Source organism: Oreochromis niloticus, linkage group LG23 (assembly GCF_001858045.2).
Source record: "Oreochromis niloticus isolate F11D_XX linkage group LG23, O_niloticus_UMD_NMBU, whole genome shotgun sequence".
Classification (NCBI taxonomy): Eukaryota; Metazoa; Chordata; class Actinopteri; order Cichliformes; family Cichlidae; genus Oreochromis; species Oreochromis niloticus.
Genome location: NC_031986.2, coordinates 36640641 through 36662068, shown reverse-complemented (window position 1 = coordinate 36662068; position 21428 = coordinate 36640641). Strand labels below are relative to the sequence as shown.

General features: G+C 40.4%; 2 protein-coding genes across 4 annotated transcripts in view; one reads left to right on the top strand and one right to left on the bottom strand.

Annotated features, from left to right (window-relative positions):
• The window catches only part of cdh24a (cadherin 24, type 2a), a 27873-nt gene extending 13868 nt beyond the window's left edge, over nt 1–14005 (top strand). For both annotated transcript variants that reach the window (XM_003439788.5, XM_005478831.4), the window contains 9 exons: nt 898–1079; nt 1744–2000; nt 2102–2238; nt 2414–2535; nt 6426–6543; nt 6692–7000; nt 7160–7352; nt 7734–8130; nt 8842–14005. In XM_003439788.5, the coding sequence (XP_003439836.2) occupies nt 898–1079; nt 1744–2000; nt 2102–2238; nt 2414–2535; nt 6426–6543; nt 6692–7000; nt 7160–7352; nt 7734–8130; nt 8842–9711 (2585 nt within the window). In that variant the 3' untranslated portion in view covers nt 9712–14005. The remainder of the gene's footprint in view (nt 1–897; nt 1080–1743; nt 2001–2101; nt 2239–2413; nt 2536–6425; nt 6544–6691; nt 7001–7159; nt 7353–7733; nt 8131–8841) is intronic.
• Nucleotides 13996–21428, bottom strand: cltrn (collectrin, amino acid transport regulator). Of its 2 annotated transcripts, XM_003439947.5 has the most exons (6): nt 21091–21428; nt 20589–20647; nt 17978–18063; nt 17739–17852; nt 14594–14788; nt 13996–14506 (listed from the first exon to the last, which is right to left on the bottom strand). In XM_003439947.5, the coding sequence occupies exons 1-6, from the start codon at nt 21155–21157 to the stop codon at nt 14377–14379; spliced, it is 651 nt and encodes a 216-aa protein (XP_003439995.1). In that variant the 5' UTR covers nt 21158–21428; the 3' UTR covers nt 13996–14376. The 2 variants fall into 2 exon arrangements, with proteins under 2 accessions (XP_003439995.1, XP_025758886.1); XM_025903101.1 differs by lacking the exons at nt 20589–20647; nt 21091–21428 and adding an exon at nt 18422–19136.

Below are 21428 nucleotides of genomic sequence, written 5' to 3'. Positions count from 1 at the left end.
TTGCCGAGCCTAATTTGAACGTCCGTATCAGTGTTGATAGCAAAAGTTAATGACCGTGCTAGCTGCGTTGACATATTTCCGATACTTGAATGGTTTTTAAAATGGGGAACACATCAGTCTACAGTTTGTACAAAACACAGCACAAACACTTGAGGCAAAATTACTCTGGTTCTGATTCACTACAGATTGTGATTTCAGATTTTACTGATTACTTTGAAATTACTACATGCTACATACTACTCCTAATACCTTATGTCACTCAGAACCCCCTGAACCTTTCAGATCAGAGACTCATTAACTGTTACTGTTAAAAGGGGATGATGCATTCACTTGTTTAGCCCCTAAAGCTGTGGAACAAAGCTCCTCGTACTGATTGTGTGTTTTTGATTGTTTTCTAATTCTATTTTTAAATTAGCCTGGACTAGCCTGTACTAAAGAAGGGAACTCGGGATAGTTTCATATTTTTGTTTGAGTAGAGGTACAGGCACTTTGGTGTAAAGTTTCTCCTGTGCCACTTTTTCTACCGCTCAGCTCAGCAAGGTGAAAATGTAGATTGCCTCAAAGAGAAAATTCCACACTAAATTTCCAGTCGCTTTGAAGATATTCACCTTATTTGATGTGATACGAGCTTTAGTTGAGTCTTGAAATTCATTTTTCCACTGAGAACTATGACTGTCGTGGCCCAATTCTTACTCTGGAATTGCATAAGTAGGCAGTCTGGATCTGTTCATTGATTACAGCAGCCAGTACTTATACTTGCTGAAATAATGTCAGCGCACCTTTAAATCTGGTCGTGAAATATGTGTAGAAGTGCATGCTTTGATATCAAATTGAGCCATCATCATCAGCATTCAGCTGCAGCACTGAAACTGTTAAACTCTGTTTTCCTCCCTGCAGGTGCGTGGTCCTTCTCTGTATCAGAGCTGGCGGCACCAGGTGTGGAGGTGGGCCGTCTCACCGCCACTGATCCTGATCTGGGAGAAAATGCACAGCTGGAGTTTACCATCCTGGACACTGAGGAGGCTGAAATATTCAACGTAACTAGAAGAGACAAAGAGGCTGTCATTGTGCTGAACAAGGTGAGTGACTGGACGCAGCTGCAGCAGAGGTGTGCAAAGCAGCTTTACTTTATTGCCTATACCAATTTTCATAATAGCTTACTATTTGAAGCCGTATGTAGGTGTTTATGCTTAAATAGCCACATAATGAGAAAAACATCTCCAATTTGCAACATTTGCGGTGATTAAACAAATGTGCTTTGGTCTGGTATTTGCGAATTAATTTTTTATAAGCAGATAAACACTTCAGCACCCCACTCAAACTCCCACTGTCGCTGATAGGTTCAGACTCCCCGGGCTCTACTATGAGCAATTAATGAGTAACAGTGAACGAGTAATCAACTGTAGCTCACTTGAAGTGTTAAAAGCAGCCAGTGTGAAGTTGTCTTTTTACTTTTAAGGGTTTTAAAAGCGTTGGACATTCAAACATAATTATTGCACTTTGGAATCTTAGATTAAGAGGTTGCAAAGAGTGAAGTAAGACGAGAGGGTGATGATTAATTTCCAAGAAATGTATGAAAGCCAGACAAAAAATGAAAGTCCAAAATGGAAGTCGTATATTACACTCGGAGATAAATGAATAATGAGGTTTTGCATGTGGGCAGTAATAAACAGCGTATCCATATTTTAACCATATATGAGAGCTCTTAGATAAAGAGTAACTGCTTTATTCTTTGTTCAACAGATCCTGGATTATGAAACACGTAATTCGTATACTTTCTCAGTGGAAGTGACAAACCCTATAGTGGATCCCCGATACATAAGAAAAGGTCCCTTTAAGGACCAGGCAACAGTCCGGGTCATGGTCCTTAATGCTGATGAGCCACCGCGATTCTCCCAGGCTCTGTACCATCTGGATGTTTCTGAGAACTGCCCCCCTGTCTGCTCTGTCGGTCGGGTCTACGCCGTGGACCCAGATACAGGACAAAGCACCAACATTAGGTAATTATCACACAGACACGCTCTCATTTAGTCACCTGCTCACTCACTCAGGGCTCTCTTTGCCCTTCCTATTCTTGATGGTGCCTATTACTTTATCTCAGGTACTCCATCGATCCCCAGTCAGACCCCGAGGCTCTGTTCCGCATCGCCTCTGACACTGGCTTTATCAACACTGTGATGGAGCTGGACCGTGAGCAGGAGCAGTGGCATAATATCACTGTCATCGCCACACAGAGGGGTATGTCAGACCTTCTGCCCTCGGGCGCTCTGAGCAGCAGAGCTCACCAAAGTCATCTTTCACTGAAAGCGCTGCCTGCAGTAGGGAATACAAAGTGTGTAGTAAAAATGATAGAAAGTCTGTGCAAATTTTTTAACATTAGTGTCAGTCTCTTGTTTTTTTCTTTTTTTTTCAGACAACCCAAATCTTGTGTCAAGGGTTGTGGTTGCCATAGAGACACTAGACCAGAATGACAATGCGCCGGAGTTGGACAGGCAGTACACGACGTCAGTATGTGACTCCAGTGCCCCCGGTCAGGTCCGTTCTTGTTTTGTTTTTGCCTGTTATTTCATTTAACTTCAGACTGTGTTCTTGTTTTTGTTCATTCTGTCTCAAACTCCCGCAAGTGATTGTTTTTCAAAGCCTGAGCAACTTCCTGTCCCACTTACAGAGACAGAGACCAGATCACCTTTTTTTTTTACCACTCAGATGTTTGGGATCCCTTAGAAAGCAAAGCACATTTGTCTTTTTAAATCCAATATATCAAAAAGTGATTAGAGATGTTGTAAATTAAATTAAGGATTAATGAAATAATTCATCATAAATCCTTTTCCACGGCGCATCTCTGTAGGCGTGCAGAGGCCCATTTTTCAGCAACCATCCTGTGCTGATCATGGTTGCACAGCTGGAAAGAAGTAGATTTTGGCTAGGCCAGTGTGCGGAGCACCAGCCTGTCTCTGGAGTCCTCAGGGGATTTTGTTCTAAGAAATGCTAGCATAATCAATTAGCCTTTTAACATGATAGGCTTGCATTAGGAAACAAAATATGCCTTTGATGGTTGCTGACAGTGGAACTTTACGATTGCAATTACATCATTATTAGTATGATGAATAATTCCACTAATTATGATTGTCATTTACAACATATCTTATCAATGTTTAGATAGCACGCGTTCACAACAGTCTTTCAAGGTTCTCTATGTAGAAAGGTAAAGTACCTTACAACATCACGGGGATGGTCTATGAGCAGCAGTCGGTGACACGGGGAGGAAAACTTCCTTTTAACAGGGATGTCCAGCAGAACCAGGGTCAGTAAAGGGGCTGTGGTGTGCTGAGACCAGCTGGGGGCGTTAGGTGGAAGAAGATGGGAGACAAGGATAACATAGCGAGAGCATAAACAACAGACACGACAAAACACAAACTATCTGAAGAGAAAAAGAAGTTACTTACAAATCAGGATTGAAAAGAGGGAAGTGTAGGAGTGGTCAGTGCATCATGGGAAATCCCCCAGCAGCCTGAACGTGTAGCAGCATAGCTAAGAGATAAGCTATATCAAAAAGGAGCGTTTAAATCTTAAAAGTAGAGAGAGTGTCTGACTCCAAACCGGGAGCTGGTTCCACAGGAACATTTCTGGTAGCTGATGGCTCTGCATCCCATTCTACTTTTAGAAATTCTAAAAGCAACAATTAAGCTTCCAGTCTGAGAGTAAAGTGCTTTATTAGGATAATATGGTACTATTAAGTATTTAAGCTATAATGGGGCCTGATTATTCAGGAGTTTGTTTGGAAGAAGAGCTTTTGTAAAGTAAATGTGAAATTTAACAGGAAGCTAATTAAATATTATGTATGAGTAAAATCTCTGTGATTAAAAAAGATAAGCTCTGATGAAACTAACCCCCAAACGTTCGAGTGGCTGAGTGCATTTCCAAATATTATAATAACCGATTCCTAATTTTAATATGGATGACTGGTATTCCTTCAAAGTGAACCTTCATGCTAATTCTATTGCACGGAATTAGGAAACTTGAAAAAGCAAAGCATTAGTGTGACTTTAAAGCTGTAATTCTTGGTTGGTTGATTTGACAGCTAGTGCAGCAGTGTGTTTTAATAAACAAAGGTCAGTCAGTAACAATTGCGGCTCTGATCTAATTTAATTCTGAACATTTTTTAAACTGATCCGCTGTTATAAGAAATAAATGAGCGGTCAGTTTTTGTTTCCCGTGACTGCTTCATAATTAAAGGCCCCCCTCGTGTTTCCCTGGCTGGTTGCTTTTATAATAAGACAAATAATAAACCTGATTTATTGGGCAGTTACAAAACAATCTTATAAAGTGCTTTTCATGGATGAAGCGTACATTTAAAACAATGGGCTAAATAAAATCAGTCATCCATCCATTCATTTTCTAATTCAATTGGGGTTGCAGGGCAGTTGAAGCCTATCTCTGCTGACTTTGGGCAAGATGTTGAGCGTGCCCTGGATAAGTAGCCAGTACATCAGAGGGTAACACAGTGAGGCACCAAATACTCCCCCGTAGAACCAGGAAACTGTAATGTGTACCTCCAGCAATTTATACCACAATCAGATCGCGTCCATCACTCTTTAACATACATATGTGTCTATTCTGTTTCATTTATTTAGCTAAAGTTCTCCAAACAAATTAACAAATTTCTATTTTTTCTATAAAAAAAAATTACGTTGTAACTTAAAAGGAAAGAGACCATCCTGCCTGTTACCAGTGCTCATTTCAAAGGCCTGAGTCTCTGATGGTATGCAAGTGCAGCTTGCACATCTGGAAAGACAGCATTGATGTTGATGATGGTTTTAGAGCAACATCTGCTCAAATTCAGATGACGTCTTTTTCAGGGAAGGCCTCAAAAAAAGACCTCTGTAAAAGATGCCAGAAAGAAAATGCTAAATCATATATTGCATGCACAGCAGCATGGCTTTGTAGTGGAAGAATCTGGGTGTTGAACTGGGCTGCCTGCAGTCCAGATCTTTTGCCAACTGAAAATATTTTGTGCATCATGAAACAAAAGATAGAGAAAGAAAACCCAGGACTGTTGAGCAGCTAAAATCCTCTATCAGCAAAGTCCAGCAGCTGGTCTCCTCATTTCCCAGACGTTTACAGACTGTTGTTAAAAGAAGAGGGGATGCTACACAGTGGTAAACATTTTATGCTGCTATAAAATTCAAAATGGTCTTTTTTCTTCTTAAAATGCTTCCTTTTTGTTTTTGTGTTGTTGTTGTTTTTTTAAACATTTGATAAATTTTTATGTTTTTTGTGAATAAACTGGGAGTTTGTGAGGTTTGCAAATCATTGCATTCTGATTTTTCTTTTAAACATTTTACACAGCTTTGTTTGTATATTAGCATTCATTGCAACTGAAAGATAAAGCATGAAGAACTTTTCAGAACATGCACAAAGTCTAATTTTTGCATAGAGTGCAGATATTAAGTGGAGATATCATCTGAATTTCAGGAGCGGGACCACTCCTCCTTCACGCCCCCTCCGGCCTCAGGCTATAAAAGGCCCCCTTCTCCAATACCTGCTGTTCTCATTTTCATGCCCCACCCTTCCCCGGCATTGTTCCCTCTCTTCTCCTCTTCTCCTCTCTTCCTTTCCTTCATTCATTTCTCGTTAGTACATGGGGATCTGCCCGGCCCGGGAGCTGTCGCCAGTCCCCTTCGAGGCCTTCCCCAAACCGCAGCACCAGTTCACACTTCCTCATCCCTCATCGCCCATCGTTACCGAGGATGTGGTCCCAGCTAGTGAAATGGCAATTCAGATGGAGAGCTTTATTCCCCGCTACCATTTAAGTGTGAGAAAGTTTCCATGTAAAAGTGCAAACAGGGAGAAAATGTGCATCCAGAGGTTGTAGAGGCTGGACTGGAGTCACACTCATGTTCCACAGTCACCGGTTATCCTGACATGCGTGTAGAGAAAACACACACAGGAGCACGTTTGATCCAGAGCCTTCAGGTTACAGTTTGACGCTGCTAACTCCTGTAACACTGATGCAAATAAAATCAGGGATGTAAAAATAATAGAGAGATTTAATATGATAATTCAGTACAGCACTATACAGTGAACATTAATGACAGCACTAAAATTAAAAACAGTAATGTTGGATCATATGCATCGTTAATTCCTGTAAACCCCCTGTGTCAGACGAACACCATAAACAATAAAAACATCTATGGAGGTAATTTCAGAATCTAAATTGAATGGCTTTTGCTGCAATAATGACTTTTGAATAAGTAATTTTTATTTGATTGATTGTTTCATTTGAACAAATTTAGACGTTTTTGTGAAAGACAGAAATGCTTTTTCAACCTTTAATCATCCTTTGATTTATTTTGTTTCTTCTTAGAGAATTCTAACCTCCTTTGTATTTTAAAACAATGCATTTTCATCTGTGATTTCTTCAGGTGGTTCAGGTTTTACGAGCCATCGACAGAGATCAAGGAGGACAGGACGCCCCGGTTCACTTCAGCATCCCTCCAGAGTCCAGCTCTGCCCTCAACCTCTCCATCAGAGAAAGCGGAGGTCGAAAACATTGGCCCTATTTTTATTTTTCATGCAAAACCCAGAAAACTGACACCAGCCAAAAGTGGTGCATGTTTGTTGTGCAGTGACCGTGTATGATGTGTGTGTGTTTTGTTTTTTTTGTAATTTTTGTCTGCCACTTTATCAGGTGTGACAGCCAGCCTGGTGCTGCAGACAGCCTTAGAGCCCCTGCCTGGCTTCTCCTCATCTTTACTCACCCTTTACGTACCAGTTGTGCTGCGCGACGGGGCCTCGGGTCTAACCAACACTGGCACAGTCACCGTGACTATTTGTCCCTGTTTGCGGGGGGGCATGCAGACTGAGGACAGGGGCAGACAGAGGGACAGGAGATGGGAGAGACACATGGTTTGTCTTCCCGTGCCATCCGCCTCTCCGTCTCTTATATTCAGTTTGGTGACATTACTGGCCATGCTGGCCTGTGTCACAACTCTTCTGGGTACGGTTGGTCAGTTCTCTAAAATCTCTGAGCTACTTTAAACATTGTGTGTTGTTTGTGACTTTTTTTAAAGACGTTGAGCAGTTGTGTCAGGTTGCTTCTGTAATGTCCAAAGAGTATATGGTCATGTGTCTCTTTTTTTTTTGTTTTGCCTGTTAGTGGTGTGTGCACTCTCGCTGTCATTGCGCCATCAGAAACGAGACTCCCACTCAACCTTCGAGGAAGATGATGTCAGGGAGAACATCATATCGTATGACGATGAGGGGGGAGGGGAAGCAGATACCGCAGCTTTTGACATTACAGCGCTGCAGAGCATGCACAGAATACAGCACATGCACAACAACCGAACCATGTGAGCTGATCCAAGAAATAAAATAAAAAGTTTATCCTGGCCATGGAAGTGTGTGTGTGCATGTTTAGACATCTTTGTGAGGATAGAAAGTTGGCATGTCACTATACTTGTGGGGACCAACAGTCACTTACAGGGACAAAATCCACATCACCACAAGTTTGAAGGCATTTTTGAGGCTGGTTTTAAGCTACAGTTTGGTTATGTTTAGTTTTAGGCTAAGGGTTAGGGTTAGCATTCATTTTTGATGGTTAGGGTCAGGGTAAGCGGCTAAGGAAAGCATTTCCTCAATTAGATGTCCTTACTAAGATATGAAAACGAGTGTGTGTGTGTGTGTGTGTGTCTTTGACTGTGTGCTTGTCTGACATTTATCTCTTGGCGCAGATGGTACACCCAGCAAAATCTGCCAAGGGCCAGGACGTACAGCTGGAGTCGTCACCCACGCCCGGGCCTGGACCCTCAGCAACGTCCGGGCTCCGCACCGCTCTACGGGCGCTTCTGCTACGGCCTCCACACACTGCCTGTTCTCAGAGATTATCCAGCCGGGCCACTGGAGGCAGGTCTGCAGCTAACTCAGCTGACCCACGGGCTCACCAGAGGTCATTTCAGCAATTCCCTCATCATCCAGAACCAGAACACCTTTGAGCCTGTGCTGCACTCTCCTGAGATGAGCAGCAGTAGTTTCGAAGCAGAAGGCATGGTGAAAAGCAAAATTACAGAGCGAAATGAAGGCAGTGAAGCAATCGCAGCTGGCACAAAGGAGAATCAGGATCCAGCTAAGGTCAGGCAAGAGTGCTGAAAAAAAACATGAAATGTAACAATGGTTGTAACAGTTATATGGATTCAAATAAGGGATTACCAACTTAAATGAAAGTTAATAGCTAACTGTGAAATTATACACTTGTAGGGGACCCATTCTGTTGTGTGACGCTCATATTAAATATAAACATTATAAGGCTGATGTTTTAAACTGATCTAATGCTCAGTTTTAGACAATTTTACCCTAATATGTTGATATTCTGTTTGCAAAGGGTAGCCAATCAGAAGAAAGCTGGCTGAAGAGTTTAAGAGAGTGGGTAATCTGAGGGCCCAGTAAAAGACTAGTGGATACATTTAAGAATTATTTTAAACTGTAAATGAGTGAATGATTATGTGATGATCAGAAAGAGCTTATTTTTGGCGTGTGAGTCTGAGACTGCACAGCCTGTTCAAAATAAAAATAAGTAAAACCTTTGGAAACTAAAATTTTTAGAGTTTTTAGAGTCACGCAACCAGTCTTTCAAGATCCTGCTCAAGATCAAACATCTCAAAACCACATACTTCACATAGATGAACTGATGTCAGAACAGTCAATTCAGAGGTGTTTCAAGTCCAGAATTAAATATTTAGTGGTGTTTACTGGAAGAAAGTTGAAAAAAGTCACTCCTTTGCTTCCATATATTTCTCTCTTCATGTCTTTTTAAATCATCTCCTTTCTTACTTTTTTTTCCAGACAAAATCAACAGAACCAGAGTCAACACTGATCACCAACATGGCCGCAGATTCGACCTACTGTGACCCAAATGAGTCTTCATGCCAAAGTCACACCAGCTTCTCATCAAACCAACAAGAGGGGCGACCGGGGTCATCCCAGACTCAAATCAGCACTGGAGCCACGAGCTGCACCGTAGATGACATTGATACTGATTCTTCTATTCCCTCCATTTCCGAGCAAAATTATTCAAACAGCAGTCAAATGAGCTCTGTAAACACTCCTGTGTACCTGAAAGGAGACACATACAGCATTGTGGGCTCGCTGAACCCAAACAGCCGAGGGACGTGTATGAATGGGACTAACAGCAGCGGGCTGTACCCAGCGGGAGTGCAGCTACTGAACATGTGTGGACTCCAGGGAAAGGATTTGACCCCACAGTCTTTGCCCTTACCTGAGGGGATGTTTGGCAACAGCAGAGGCTGGGCAAGTGGGGCGGAGCCGGCGAGAACAGAAACGACCAACCCGCAGCCTCTCAGGATGGAGGAGCTCTTGAATATTCGTCTGGACCAGGTCACCTTTGACCTGTCACAGCCACCCTATGACTCACTGCAGACTTACGAGTTTGAGGGCCGTGATTCAAGGGCCGAGTCGCTGAGTTCACTGGAGAGCGATGGAGAAAAGGATGATGGGAGGGTGGTGGGAGGGATAGAGGAGCTAAACCAGAAGTTTCAGAGGCTGGTGGAGATTATCCGAGAGAGGAAGAGGGAAAAGGAAGGAGAAGGAGAAACGCGAGCGCCAGAGGGAGGCAAGACAGCAGAGACCACTCTCAGTGAGACTCATAAACAAAGTGAGGACAAAGGAGCTAAACTACAGAGATGGGATTTCTAGACTCCAATAAAAGAAAAGTTTCAGAGAGGAGAACTATGTTGGCAGTGATGGATTTTAAACACAGCAGGGGTGGCAAAATACACAGCCTCTGACAGAAATCGTCTTGTTGTTTGCCCCCTGCCAGGAGGAATCCAGGAGGCTGACAGTACAGTGAAGATTTGTGGTGCAATCAGTGCACAGCATATAGTTTTCACCTCCACTGAATTTTAGCAAATGCATATGGAACCTGTCACTTTTCACACTTCTCTTGTAACTGATATTAATAATGCACTTGGGCTTTCAAAGCTAACATTATGAAAAATTTACTTTTATGTAAAATATTGATTCTAAGCCCTGAAAGCTGCATTGTTAGAAAATAGGCCTCATCAAATATTGACCAGAATTGTGACATTTAATATTGATCGTTTAATAGGGGCACACGCTCTAGATAATCCCTGAAATTTATAAACATTTGGATGTGAATTGGAGAATTTTAAAACACGAGAATTTTAAACATGCCATGACACACACTGCCGCATGTTTACAGAGCCTCTCCAATGAGTCTAATTGTATCTTGTAGCTCTGCAGAGAGACTCCTGCAAGTAGTCACCATTATAGTAAAACCTGCTCACTATGCAATTTGCTCACAATTAGAAATAATTAGACTGTCACTGTCAGACTTGTGTGTTGTTGTGAAAGTACAGTAAAACATGTCCATATGTAGATAAACATCAACCTCGACTTCAGTGATTATTGCTGGATATTTACTGGAATCGCCACACGGGAAATGCAAAGGACTGATTCTCAGTTAAACTGTTGCAGACACGAGCTTACACTATACAATTCCCCGTAATTTCTCCCACGCAAGATTATTTATAATTCACCATTGTGTTTGGCCGTCTGGAATTATCTCCAGAGGCTTATTTATCTCCCACCTTTTAAAGAGACAAAATTAGGCAAAAGCCATTATGCGACACAGTACACACAGCCATTGTTCTTGTGATGAGCCCAGAACACAGGCAACAGAAAAATAATCATTTACTTTGAGATTTGGTAATGTTATTCAGGCAGTTTGTCATTCTGACAATGACTCATTTCTATAGCTATTTCAAAACTAATTTATTATTCAGAGGGTATCAGAATGAGTTATTAAAATAACATTATTTTCTATAACATCGTAAAGCAATTTTTACTTTCTTCAGTTTTTCCCTTTTCCTGGCTTCCTCTGCAGGGGGAATTTAGGTCTTAATCGGCCTCAGTTTTAATAAAATTGGATTGCTTTTTGAATTAAATTTGACAGAAAATCTTTGGCTTTCTGACAAGGAAAAAAAAAAGAGGCAAGACAATGAAATGCAGAATAAAAGGAACAGGCCAGATGATAAATCGCCATCACCACACAGCATATTATCAGGATGCTGCGCATCGTCTGGCATGGTACTGCGAGATATTGCTGTAGCAGTGACACGTTTCCTCCCAGATCACAAGAACGCACTGAATCTAATAACCAACTAAATATAGACACAAGTTAGAATGAGAAAGTCGAGCTGTGCTATCACTTCAAAAGTAGTCAGACAAAAATAAAATAACAGTAAATTAAAATATGTTTGAAATTCAAATGTTTTAAAGGTACATTTACGCACACTTTAAGGGATGCTGAGAAAAGTGCTGTGAAGAGCAAGACCTCAGCGTTGGGCCAGGAAACAATAACTGACAGTACAATGGTGCCACCTGAAGTTAAAACATAAGGACTGCAGCTGGAAAATTACAAAGGAAAAGCTGGAAATAGTTACTGATAATTAAGAAGAAGAAAAATGACAGTTCTCTTGTTTTTTAAGGCTAAAAAATTCATATAATTCAAAACACACTTCACCTAGATACAAATCAGGCAGTGTGAAAATTATTCAGCAAGGAGATAAGAAACGAAAGAGACTTAAAGCTGTTTAATTTTTTATCATCCCACATTTATTATATTTTATAATAAAATAGAAAAGCTTATTAAAAAAAAAGAAAGGTAACTATGTCATACTTCAGGTCATAAAGGTTAATTTTACCATAGCAACTAGACCCGGATAAAAGTATGTGTCGGTAACTTATGCTTCATTGAAAATTCATAAATACCTTGTATGCTACAATTGCTAAATGGCACCACAAGATGGCGCCACCTTCCTTTTAGTTGCGTTAAATTCTGGTTGAAAACTGTAAATTTAGGTCGATGTGATTATTTCTTCTATGATTTTTTTGGGGGAGGGACTAAAAAGCCTTCTCTTAGCTGATACTGGAGAAACCAGTGAAACGTGGCTAGTTTTCTGGTTTGTTTGTTTATTTAATGTTTAGAGGTTGCGCGGCGTCTTCTGATTATTTCATTCAGGTCCCTCAGCTTGTTGGTTATGTCCATTTTCCAAATCTGGTTTTAAGTATTGTCTTGGGAGGGATATCTCAAGAACATTTCTCGAGATGTGGTCTCTTTTACGATGGCCGTGTTGCCTGAGCCTCAGTCCTCTATGTTAAGTATGATATAGCTGCTCACCTGTGCAAACCAGTTTGAATAAATACGGCACCCATCAAACTCAAACCACTCGAACTGTTCTCATAATGGCTCATGCGGTGACCTTTTAGCACAGAAAAACATTAATGCTCGTAAACGTCCCAAAAACTGTTCCCATGATTCACGGGGGAAAAAACTATTTTTACAAAAAGCTTCTTTTTTTTTATTTTTAGGAAGTGTAATCCTTTACCCTGATGGAACCATCTGGAATATATGAGGGATGTTGAGGGTCAAAAACAAAGAGAAAACCCTCTGTGTTTTAAGGATGGCACCTATAACCTTAGTGCACAGCTTGACATGGATTTTAGGAGTAAAAATACCAAACAGAGAAAGTGAAAAGGCCAGGTCAATAAAATGAGGAATCAGAAATTTTCATCACTGTCATGGCTGCATATAAAGTTCAGTATTTGCTTTTTTTTTTAAAGAACTGTTTGCCTTTTTACATATAGCATATAGCATGTTTCCCTCAGAACAATGGCCACACATTTATACAGAACTGCTGCTACGGGTCCTCCTTAAAAAAATCTGCCAACTTCCCTTTGGTCACATTATTGATTAACAAATGGGTCCAGTGTGTCTGGAAAGTTAACTTAAGTTTCTAGAAAGTCAGCCTGCAAACGTATAAATAAAAAATATCTTCCAGTTAGTCAGATTATTTATCTGTATAATTTTATTCAAACTCAAAAACATATTTGGAAAAGTTACCACAACCCTTAGAGCCATATGAATGTTTAATAAACTGTAATTATTCTGTAAATTAGAATACCATCAACTGGAATTATTTCTGAGTTAGTCACTAAGTCAAAGTATCCTTGGGCAAGATACTGAACACCAAGTTGCTCTCGAAGAGTTCATTTGAGTGTGAATATTAGAGATAGAAACCACTTAGGCATGAAAAAGGTGTTTTTGTGAATGGATGAATGAGGCAAGTTGAACAAAGTGCTTTGAGTGCTCAAGCAGAGTAGAACAGCTCTATATAAGAACCAGTTCATTTACTTTTTACCACATGTGAACTTAAAAGTGCCTATTTAGTGGTGTTATTGCCCCTCTCTAAAGATAGGCATCCATAAATGTCACCATTGTGGCATCAAAACTGCATTTATTAAACCAAATATCAAACGTGATTTTTAAAAATGTTCAAAATGTTTGGTGAATTTGCACCAGATAAGCTATAAAACTCGTTTTTCGCCATCAGTGAAAATTCAGCACCTTTAAGACTTTATTAGTCTTAATCCAACAAGTGCCAACAAATTCATCATCTCTGCTCATCCCATGAGAGCACGAACGAATGCAGCTGCATACAAGCTACAATTTGATTAACAAGTGGATTTGCCTGCCAGCACAGAGCTGCCAAGCCCTACTGAGTCAATGCTGCATCATGATTGGCTCATATGTTTCTAGGTTTAGCTGTTGATTGGCTCTTTGGTGAGAGGGGTGGGATATTCAGCATGTTTACAGAACTCTATAGATTTTTCTTCAGGGTTCTTAGAGTGTCACATCTCTCTCTTTAATAATGTTTGTCATGTTACTCGGAAATACCAGTAATATGACCAGACTCTTTACCAGAATTACTGGTAACACTTTACTCCCTGTGAAAGGTCACCGGTGTTAAATCATTTGAGGGAAATGCCCTGTTACTTTTCTCCAAATGGTCTGCAGGGAGGCAGAATACAGCAAGTCAAACATTGCAGTTTAAACACCTGTTCACACAGAATCTTGAAACTTTGTACCAACACAGAGTGCAGATAAGGAACCGTGAGTGTTTTAACAGAGTATTTTATTAAATTCCTTCAAAGGTACAAATATAGGGATGAGCCTTCTTCATAAATGAGACCATTTGACTGGTTGTAAATGGTTAATATATAGACCACACTTTGGCAAAATATTTTAACACACCCTGTCATACAGAGATCTTTGAAAAATCATCCTTCGACACTTTGGTTGAGGGGAAAAAATACATTTATGTGTAAAACGGCAGTTAAATAGTGTGAAACACTGGATTTTTTTAAGGCAGCTTGTGATTATTGCATTGAAAGACCCAGCAAATTCACATGTCAAAACTGAAATGAATTAAATTAGAAACTTTAAAGAAAATCACATTATTTTTCACACTGTTGCAGTGAGTTTTTTATGAGAGCCCTTTACATCTGCGTGAATCGCTCATCGTCCGAGAACGTCGAGTTATAAATACCATCATTTGCACCGATTTCGGCCGTTTTCACCCCCGTCTCTTCGTCGCTGTCCTCGTCATCTGCATCCTTGTTTTTCTTCCTAGAAAAAGAATGAGCAGATCAAATGAAGCTCAGTTATCATATTTTCAAAAAGCTAAATTAAATACATCCACAGTCATGTGCTCACAGTTTTCGTTGGACCAGAGGATACGCAAGCAGGGCGATGATGCCGACGCTAACTGCACCCATGACCACCCCGAAGACAATGAGCCACGGAGGGGTGTCAGGGGAGACCGGTGCTGCCAGAGTGGGATAGATGCCATCGAACTCCAGAGTTTGATCTGTTAGCAGAAAAGCACCGTTGATGCGATTTCTCGACTTCCTATTGGACAAAAGAAAAGATTTCATTTAAGATGATTATTCTGGAAAAGGCAAAACTGCACTGACTCTAGACAGCAACACAGTATATTCCCCCCCCCCCACCCCCCACTTTTCTCTTCCCATCGTTCTGGTTGTCCAAAGATTTTCTTAACTTTAGAAACAATTCTGTCATCATGCACTTCATCAGTTATCTTCTGTGGTCTTTAGGGTCTTTTAGTGTTGCTGAGCTGGTCTGTGCATTCATTCTTTTTAAAAGCTCCTGAAGTTTTTTTCTATCTCCCCGATGGGTTTATTTTGATTTTCCAAGCCTAACGATGGCCTCTTTCACTTGTCTTTGGACGTCATGTTGAGAGTTAAAGCCACGAAATGCAAGTTATTTCTCAATTACTTGTCAGTCAGTTGTCCAATTACTCTGAAAATAGAGACAATATATGAAAGTGGCTTCAATTGAGGTTAATGCAGCTTTAATTAAAGCTGAATTTTAATCATATCCAGATAAAATCCACTGTAGTGGTGCGCAGAGACAAAATCAAGTGTTTCATTGACCAAATACTTAAGGATTTGCAACTTTGTGTCAAAAACACAAGTATGGGGATGTTAAAGTCACATTTTTGCTCCACGTGTTCATGCAACATTGCTTCATTAATCCTTAAATGATTTGAAACTCCTTTCTCCGGTCAGGGTCATTTCTCACTTCAATACATCCTCCAGGGGATCTCTAAGTACCTCTTAAAACTGATGAGTCACACACAAAAGCGTTTTTTATCATGAGTGATAAAACTGTTTTTAACTTTTAGGTTGACCTGGGGCTGCAACTGTTTTTTTGGAAGCTTTGAAACCAGTTTGTCGTCTTAGAGCTTAGAATCCCCTGAAACGAATGCATTAAAGAGGGAGACAAGAGGAGGTGGTGAAAGTAAGCCAAGTTAACACAGCAGTCCCTCAACAGTGAGTGTGAGCCCATTAAGTTAGTTTGCAGTTGGCCAGTTCCTCTGCAGGACCTGCTGTACAAGCTGGACACAGAGGCTACTGAAGTGGGCCAAGGCTGCCGAGGATCAGAAATAGTAATCGATGGATTCTTACTGGTAATAAACTCTATAAAAACATTGGCTGTAGTTTGATTTCAAACTACAATTTTAACACATTTCTTTTAAATCAGCTGACCTTATCGTTCCTATACAGATTTTAAAATACCGAAAACAGTGGACAAAATGGATAGCCTATAAGACCCACTCAACCCCATAAGGAATGGACCTCTCCTTGTTGGGATGTTTGTTTTTTTTTCTTTGAGGCATAGGCGGATGGCCGGGTCCTGAGAAAATGGGGCCCTGCTATTCCCCGCTCTGGGTTCAAATATGTTATGACTGCGGATAGAACTGGATCTATTGGAGAGAGGACCAGACATCGAGCCCTGTCTGGCTGTCTTTGTGTGGATGCAAGGGGCTGGGTGGACGGTGTGTTTGGGACGGGATCGATAGGACGGTACTTTGGGCAAACGCTGGCTGGTAGGAGTCCCCCCTCTCTATACATATGTGTATAATTATTTTTTTTTTCACTCCACAGATTATGTGTGCTTCATTCTGTTTAGTTTGTTTCTTTTGTGTTCCTTTCTCTTATTTTTGTTTGTATGTACTATAAATTTGGAAAAAAGTACAAAATAAAAAGTTAAAAAAAAAAAAGGCTTCAAAATGACTTCCCACATAAATTCTACAAGCTGGTGAATTTGTGCCAGAATCTTGGAAAATCTGTGATTCCAAAGTCTGTCTGTGAGTCTCCTCCTAGACATGAGCCTGGAAAACCTCCAAAGATAAGATGCCAGCTGGAAATAAACACGCTAGTTGACCAAACATTTATAAAGTGACTCGTCCCAGTATAAAGGAGTAGTGGTTCGGTGCAAAGTCCCATACAAAATTTGAGCTTCATAAATGCTAACCGTAAATGCTAAAAATACAAAAATGGTGAAGAGCACCTGCGTTAAGTTATGCTGCTCTACATAACACATGTATTTACAGTAGAAACAGGATTTGCTTGGCACCTTTTTTTGGTTACCAAAAATATTTGTTCGCTCTTTAAATAAATTCTACTGCTATCTGTATCAGTTATTGTGATCCATTAAAATAGTGGATGTTAATGGCTGGTTGAGGCTTTTCACTGTAGACATTGCATATTGTACCCCTGCCTGTGTGGCTTCTCTCCTGTCACTCCTGGCTTCCTCTCACAATCCAAGGAGACAGCAAGCTTGAATGTGAGCGTGAACAGTCGTCTCTCTCTCTCTGTTTCCCCTGTAATGGACTGGTGACCAGTCCCTAAAAGTGGGATGGCTGGATGGAAACGTTTAAATGAGAATGCTCATTACCTACATGAAGGAAATTATGTTTACTTAAGTACAAAAATAACCTGTTACTTCATAAAACTAAAAGGGATCAACTTGGTTTCTATGGCCACACTGCATAACCCAGGATAAACCTGCTCATGCAAGCATACATAAAATAGATGGTGTTTGAAAGCAAAGTGTTTGAAGTGTTAGGGTTAGTGATCAGGTTTGTGGTTTATGGTTTAGGTTGGAGCTTTGAAGCCTTGTTCAAAAGAAAACAAACCTCTGGCACTGGCAAATCTTGTGTGAGAGAGTAACCAAAAGCCATGACACAGGCACACGCGTTAAAGCAAAATATAAAAAATTGTCACGACACACCTGTTCCTGCGCTACATAATCTAGAAAGCTGCACTTTTGCACCATATGTGAGCCAAACATTCATTGGGAACATAATTACGCTCCCATTTATATTTATTTGGAAACCCCATTAGTTGTTAGTCATTTTAGAATTATCTAGGAAATGCTAAAATGGGTAATAAATGTTTAAAAAAAAATACTTTAACATCCATTATTTAAATCCAGCTAGTAAGAAAATATACCAACTATAATACCAATAACTAAAACTGTAGCATGTGATTACTTTATAGCCATCTCCACAGTTCCTTTATCAACAAGATCTGTGGTGTTCGGCCTCGTCACCACAAACCAGAAGGACACTCTCTTAGTCTCGTCACATGGATGGATGTCTGAAACCCTGGTGAAGTTTTACAAGACAATAAAAGCGAAGTTATAAAATGTGAGTCACCTATCGTGTTAAGAGATGTTCTATTATGTTTTTACAACTGTTTAAGAACAGGTAACACAAAAACATACTCTTACCCAAATTCTTCTCCGTTAGTGTAATCCCTCATGGCAAAAGCCAGAGCTGCCCGGAAAAGGAACATTTCATTTTTGCTCCAGGGATACTGCAATATCAGCAACATCAGATTAGGGACTGTTTTTCAGCAAAGGTTAACTGTTTACCACATGGACCTTGGCCTCATATTAAGCAGTCACATGCACTTTAAGAGAAATCTGGATAATATTAAGTACTTGACTAACCATGACTCTAAAATGATGGCGTGTAAAATATTAATAAAAGCAGAAGTTAATGATTTGGAAATTAGTTAATGTGTTATGTGTGTGTGTGTGTGTGTGTGTGTGTGTGTGTGTGTGTGTGTGTGTGTGTGTCTTAAATTTCATACCATCAGCAAGTTGCATTTAAATTGGAAAAGTAGCATTTCTACTCCCTCTGTAAGTATTTGGAAATTTCCAAACACTTACTGCTGCTGTATCGCTGCTGATATTTGAGGCCTCCTCTGTCATATTTGTTCCTTCATGATGTGCAGAACAGTTATAATGCATAACAGGTCTGAACAGAGCGTTTAATCTCTCGATTCTCGATTTTATCTGCTGCAGTACCCAACGAACGTGGTTTGGCATTTTCTTGCTGAAATAAGCAAGACTTTCAATTTTAAAATCTGCGTATGCAATCATGACCACCTTATTAGGTCCACCTGTTTAACTGCTCATTAACATACATATCTAATTGTCCAACCACATGCCAGCATGCATGTCAGTGGCTTTTTATGCCACATGCCCGGGTTCTGCTTAGATGTTCACACGCAACCATCTGTAACAAAAAACAGTCCAAAAACAGAGAGAAAATATCCAGTAAGCAGCAGTTCTCTATGTGAAAATGCCTTGTTGATGCTAAGGGTCAGAGAACAATGGCCAGACTGCTTTGAGTTAACAGGAAGGCAAAAGCAACTCATGACTACTAATTACAACCACACAGAAGAGCATCTCTCAACGCATAGCACGCCAAATCTTAAAGCAGAAAGCAGAAGACCACACCAGGAAGCACTCCTGTCAGCTAAAAACAGGAAACTAAGGCTACAGCTCACACTGACTCATCGGAATTGGACAATAGAAGATTAGAAAGATGAGCCTTAATAAGTTCAGAGTTGGTCTAAATCAGGGGTTTCCAACTCCAGGCCTCAAGGGCCGGTGTCCTGCAGGTGTCCTTGATCCAAAACAGTTGATTTAAATGGCTAAATTAGCCCCTTAACATGTCTTGAAGTTCTCCAGAGGCCTGGTAATGAACTAATCATTTGATTCAGGTGTGTTGACCCAGGGTGAGATCTGAAACCTGCAGGACACCGCCCCTTGAGGCCTGGAGTTGGACACCCCTGATCTAAATGATATGAACACATGGATCCATAGTGCTGAGTATCAACAGTTCAGGATGCTCCTGGTGTTGTAATAGGGCGGGGGATTTTTTCTGGCACACTCTGGTGCTTTTAGTGCTAAATTTAAATGCCACAGCCTACTTGACTACTGTTGCTGACAGCATCTATCCCTTTATGACCACAGTGTACCCATCTTCTGATGGCTGCTTTCAACAGAATAACAAGCCAGCCACAAAGTTCAGATCATCTCAAACTGGTTCCTTGAGCATGACAGTGAGTTCACTGTACTCAAATAACCTCCACAGTCACCAGATCTCAGCCCAACAGACACCTTTGGAATGTGCAAAGGGAGATTCACATAATGGATGAACAAAAATTTGCAGTCACTGCATAAAAGAAATGTTTTCACCGCTTTGTTGAGATAAAGGATTAAGGCAGATAAAAGCAGGTCCTAATAAAGTGGCTAGTGAGCGCATCGTTGACTGTCAGTGGTGCCTTTAAAGATTTGCAAGTTGCCCATGGTATCTTCACAAAAGCACTCAGCGCCATCACAGTTCTTAAAGGGAAAAGCTGTTCAGGAAGTTATCCCTCTTTGTCTCAATCTCTTTTGAATGAGCTACATAAACGGAGACAGCAGCATCTCTGGATCTTGTTTCTGCATGTATTTTTTATTTGCGTGGTACACTTTGAACTTTCAAAAGTATTCCTGAGCCCATGCGGTGATGTTCACTCCAGATTCATGTCTGATTTATATTAAAGTGTTCTCTGAGGGCATGACAGCCATTCAGCAGTGATTTTCAGCCCTTTTCTCTTGCGTACAGAGATTTTGCTGGATTCTCTGAAACATTGATGATATTATCTATGATCAGTGTACTGTAGAAGATTAAAATTCTCTCTTTTTCCTCTTTGTTCCACAAATCTGTGCCAGAGTATTGAAATCCTCCCTGAAAGACTTACCCTGCCTAGCATGTTGTTTTTTATACTTAATCCTGTTTATCTAATTACTAAGGTCTATTGTTGCACCTGGAATTACAACTGATTGTAATGCTAGACATGACCGATCACATTTCTCAGATCCAACACATTTTCTTTGTAAATATAGATTGGGAATCATTACTTTCTTTATTTACAATTCACAAAACATTCACATTTTTTAGGGAATGGGATTGCATTCCTGTTTGTAATATTATGAAGTCAGAACTGTTTATGGCAGGAAGAGTGTTCTCAGGATGTGGAGGAATATTTAAATATATACATACAGCTTGATCTCCCAGTGCGGTTTTGATGCTGAATCGAACTTTGTAGCCTTCTGCAGCACCTATAAAGATAAAACAGACTGATATGTCCTCTGCGTGCCATGAATTGCTGTGCTAGGCTTTAGATGAGAAGTGTAGCTGCTGCAGTGTATCTTTCCTGTGCTGACGGACTGAATCCCAAGAACAGCATCATCAAATTTAGTCTCTCTCAGCTATTTCCTCATAGTTTGGTTGTAGATTAGCAATGTTAGGATCATTGTTCAAGTCTACAACCACGATGGAATGAATGAAACCCTTGTTGTGAGGTAAATGCTAAGTTATGTGTCTAATCTGACTTTGTTCCAGTAAATAGATTAGAAGCTGCATTCCACACTGACTGCTGGGCTAAGAAGGGATAAAACTCCTGTACACAAAGCCTGTGTTTACTCATATTAATGAATTTATGTTTTTTTTTTTAATGTGAACACACAATATTTAACCAAAATTTACATTTTGAGAGCCTTACCTGGTTTACAGAGCTCTTCCGCCACAGAAAATGACAAACTGAGCAGGAGCAAGATCTTTTCCAACATTTTCCCCAAAAAACAAAAAGCAGAATAACACAATGCTGTAAAAGCTCAGGCAAAGGTCCCAGCATTCACCGATCTAAAGAGGTCGGCAGAGGATTTAACTGGATAAAGCCAGGGTTTAATGGTTAAGCCAAGACACACCTGAACTAATCTGTCCTCTCTGTAAAAAAAATGGTTGTCACTGCACTGCGCTGCATGGAAACAGTCAAGTGGGCGCTGCATTTAAAGTGTTCCTGTTTGTTCATGCTTTCCAAAGGAGCCAGATAGGTCTAAT

Excerpts from the sequence above, each read along its gene's own strand:
- cltrn (XM_025903101.1), bottom strand. The coding sequence starts at position 18,634 with ATGATTGCATACGCAGATTTTAAAATTGAAAGTCTTGCTTATTTCAGC. Across the intron at positions 18,064-18,421 it reads TCAGCAGCGATACAGCAGCA|TATCCCTGGAGCAAAAATGA; the intron begins GTAAGTGTTTGG and ends CTGATATTGCAG. Across the intron at positions 14,507-14,593 it reads CCTCTGGTCCAACGAAAACT|GAAGAAAAACAAGGATGCAG; the intron begins GTGAGCACATGA and ends TTCTTTTTCTAG.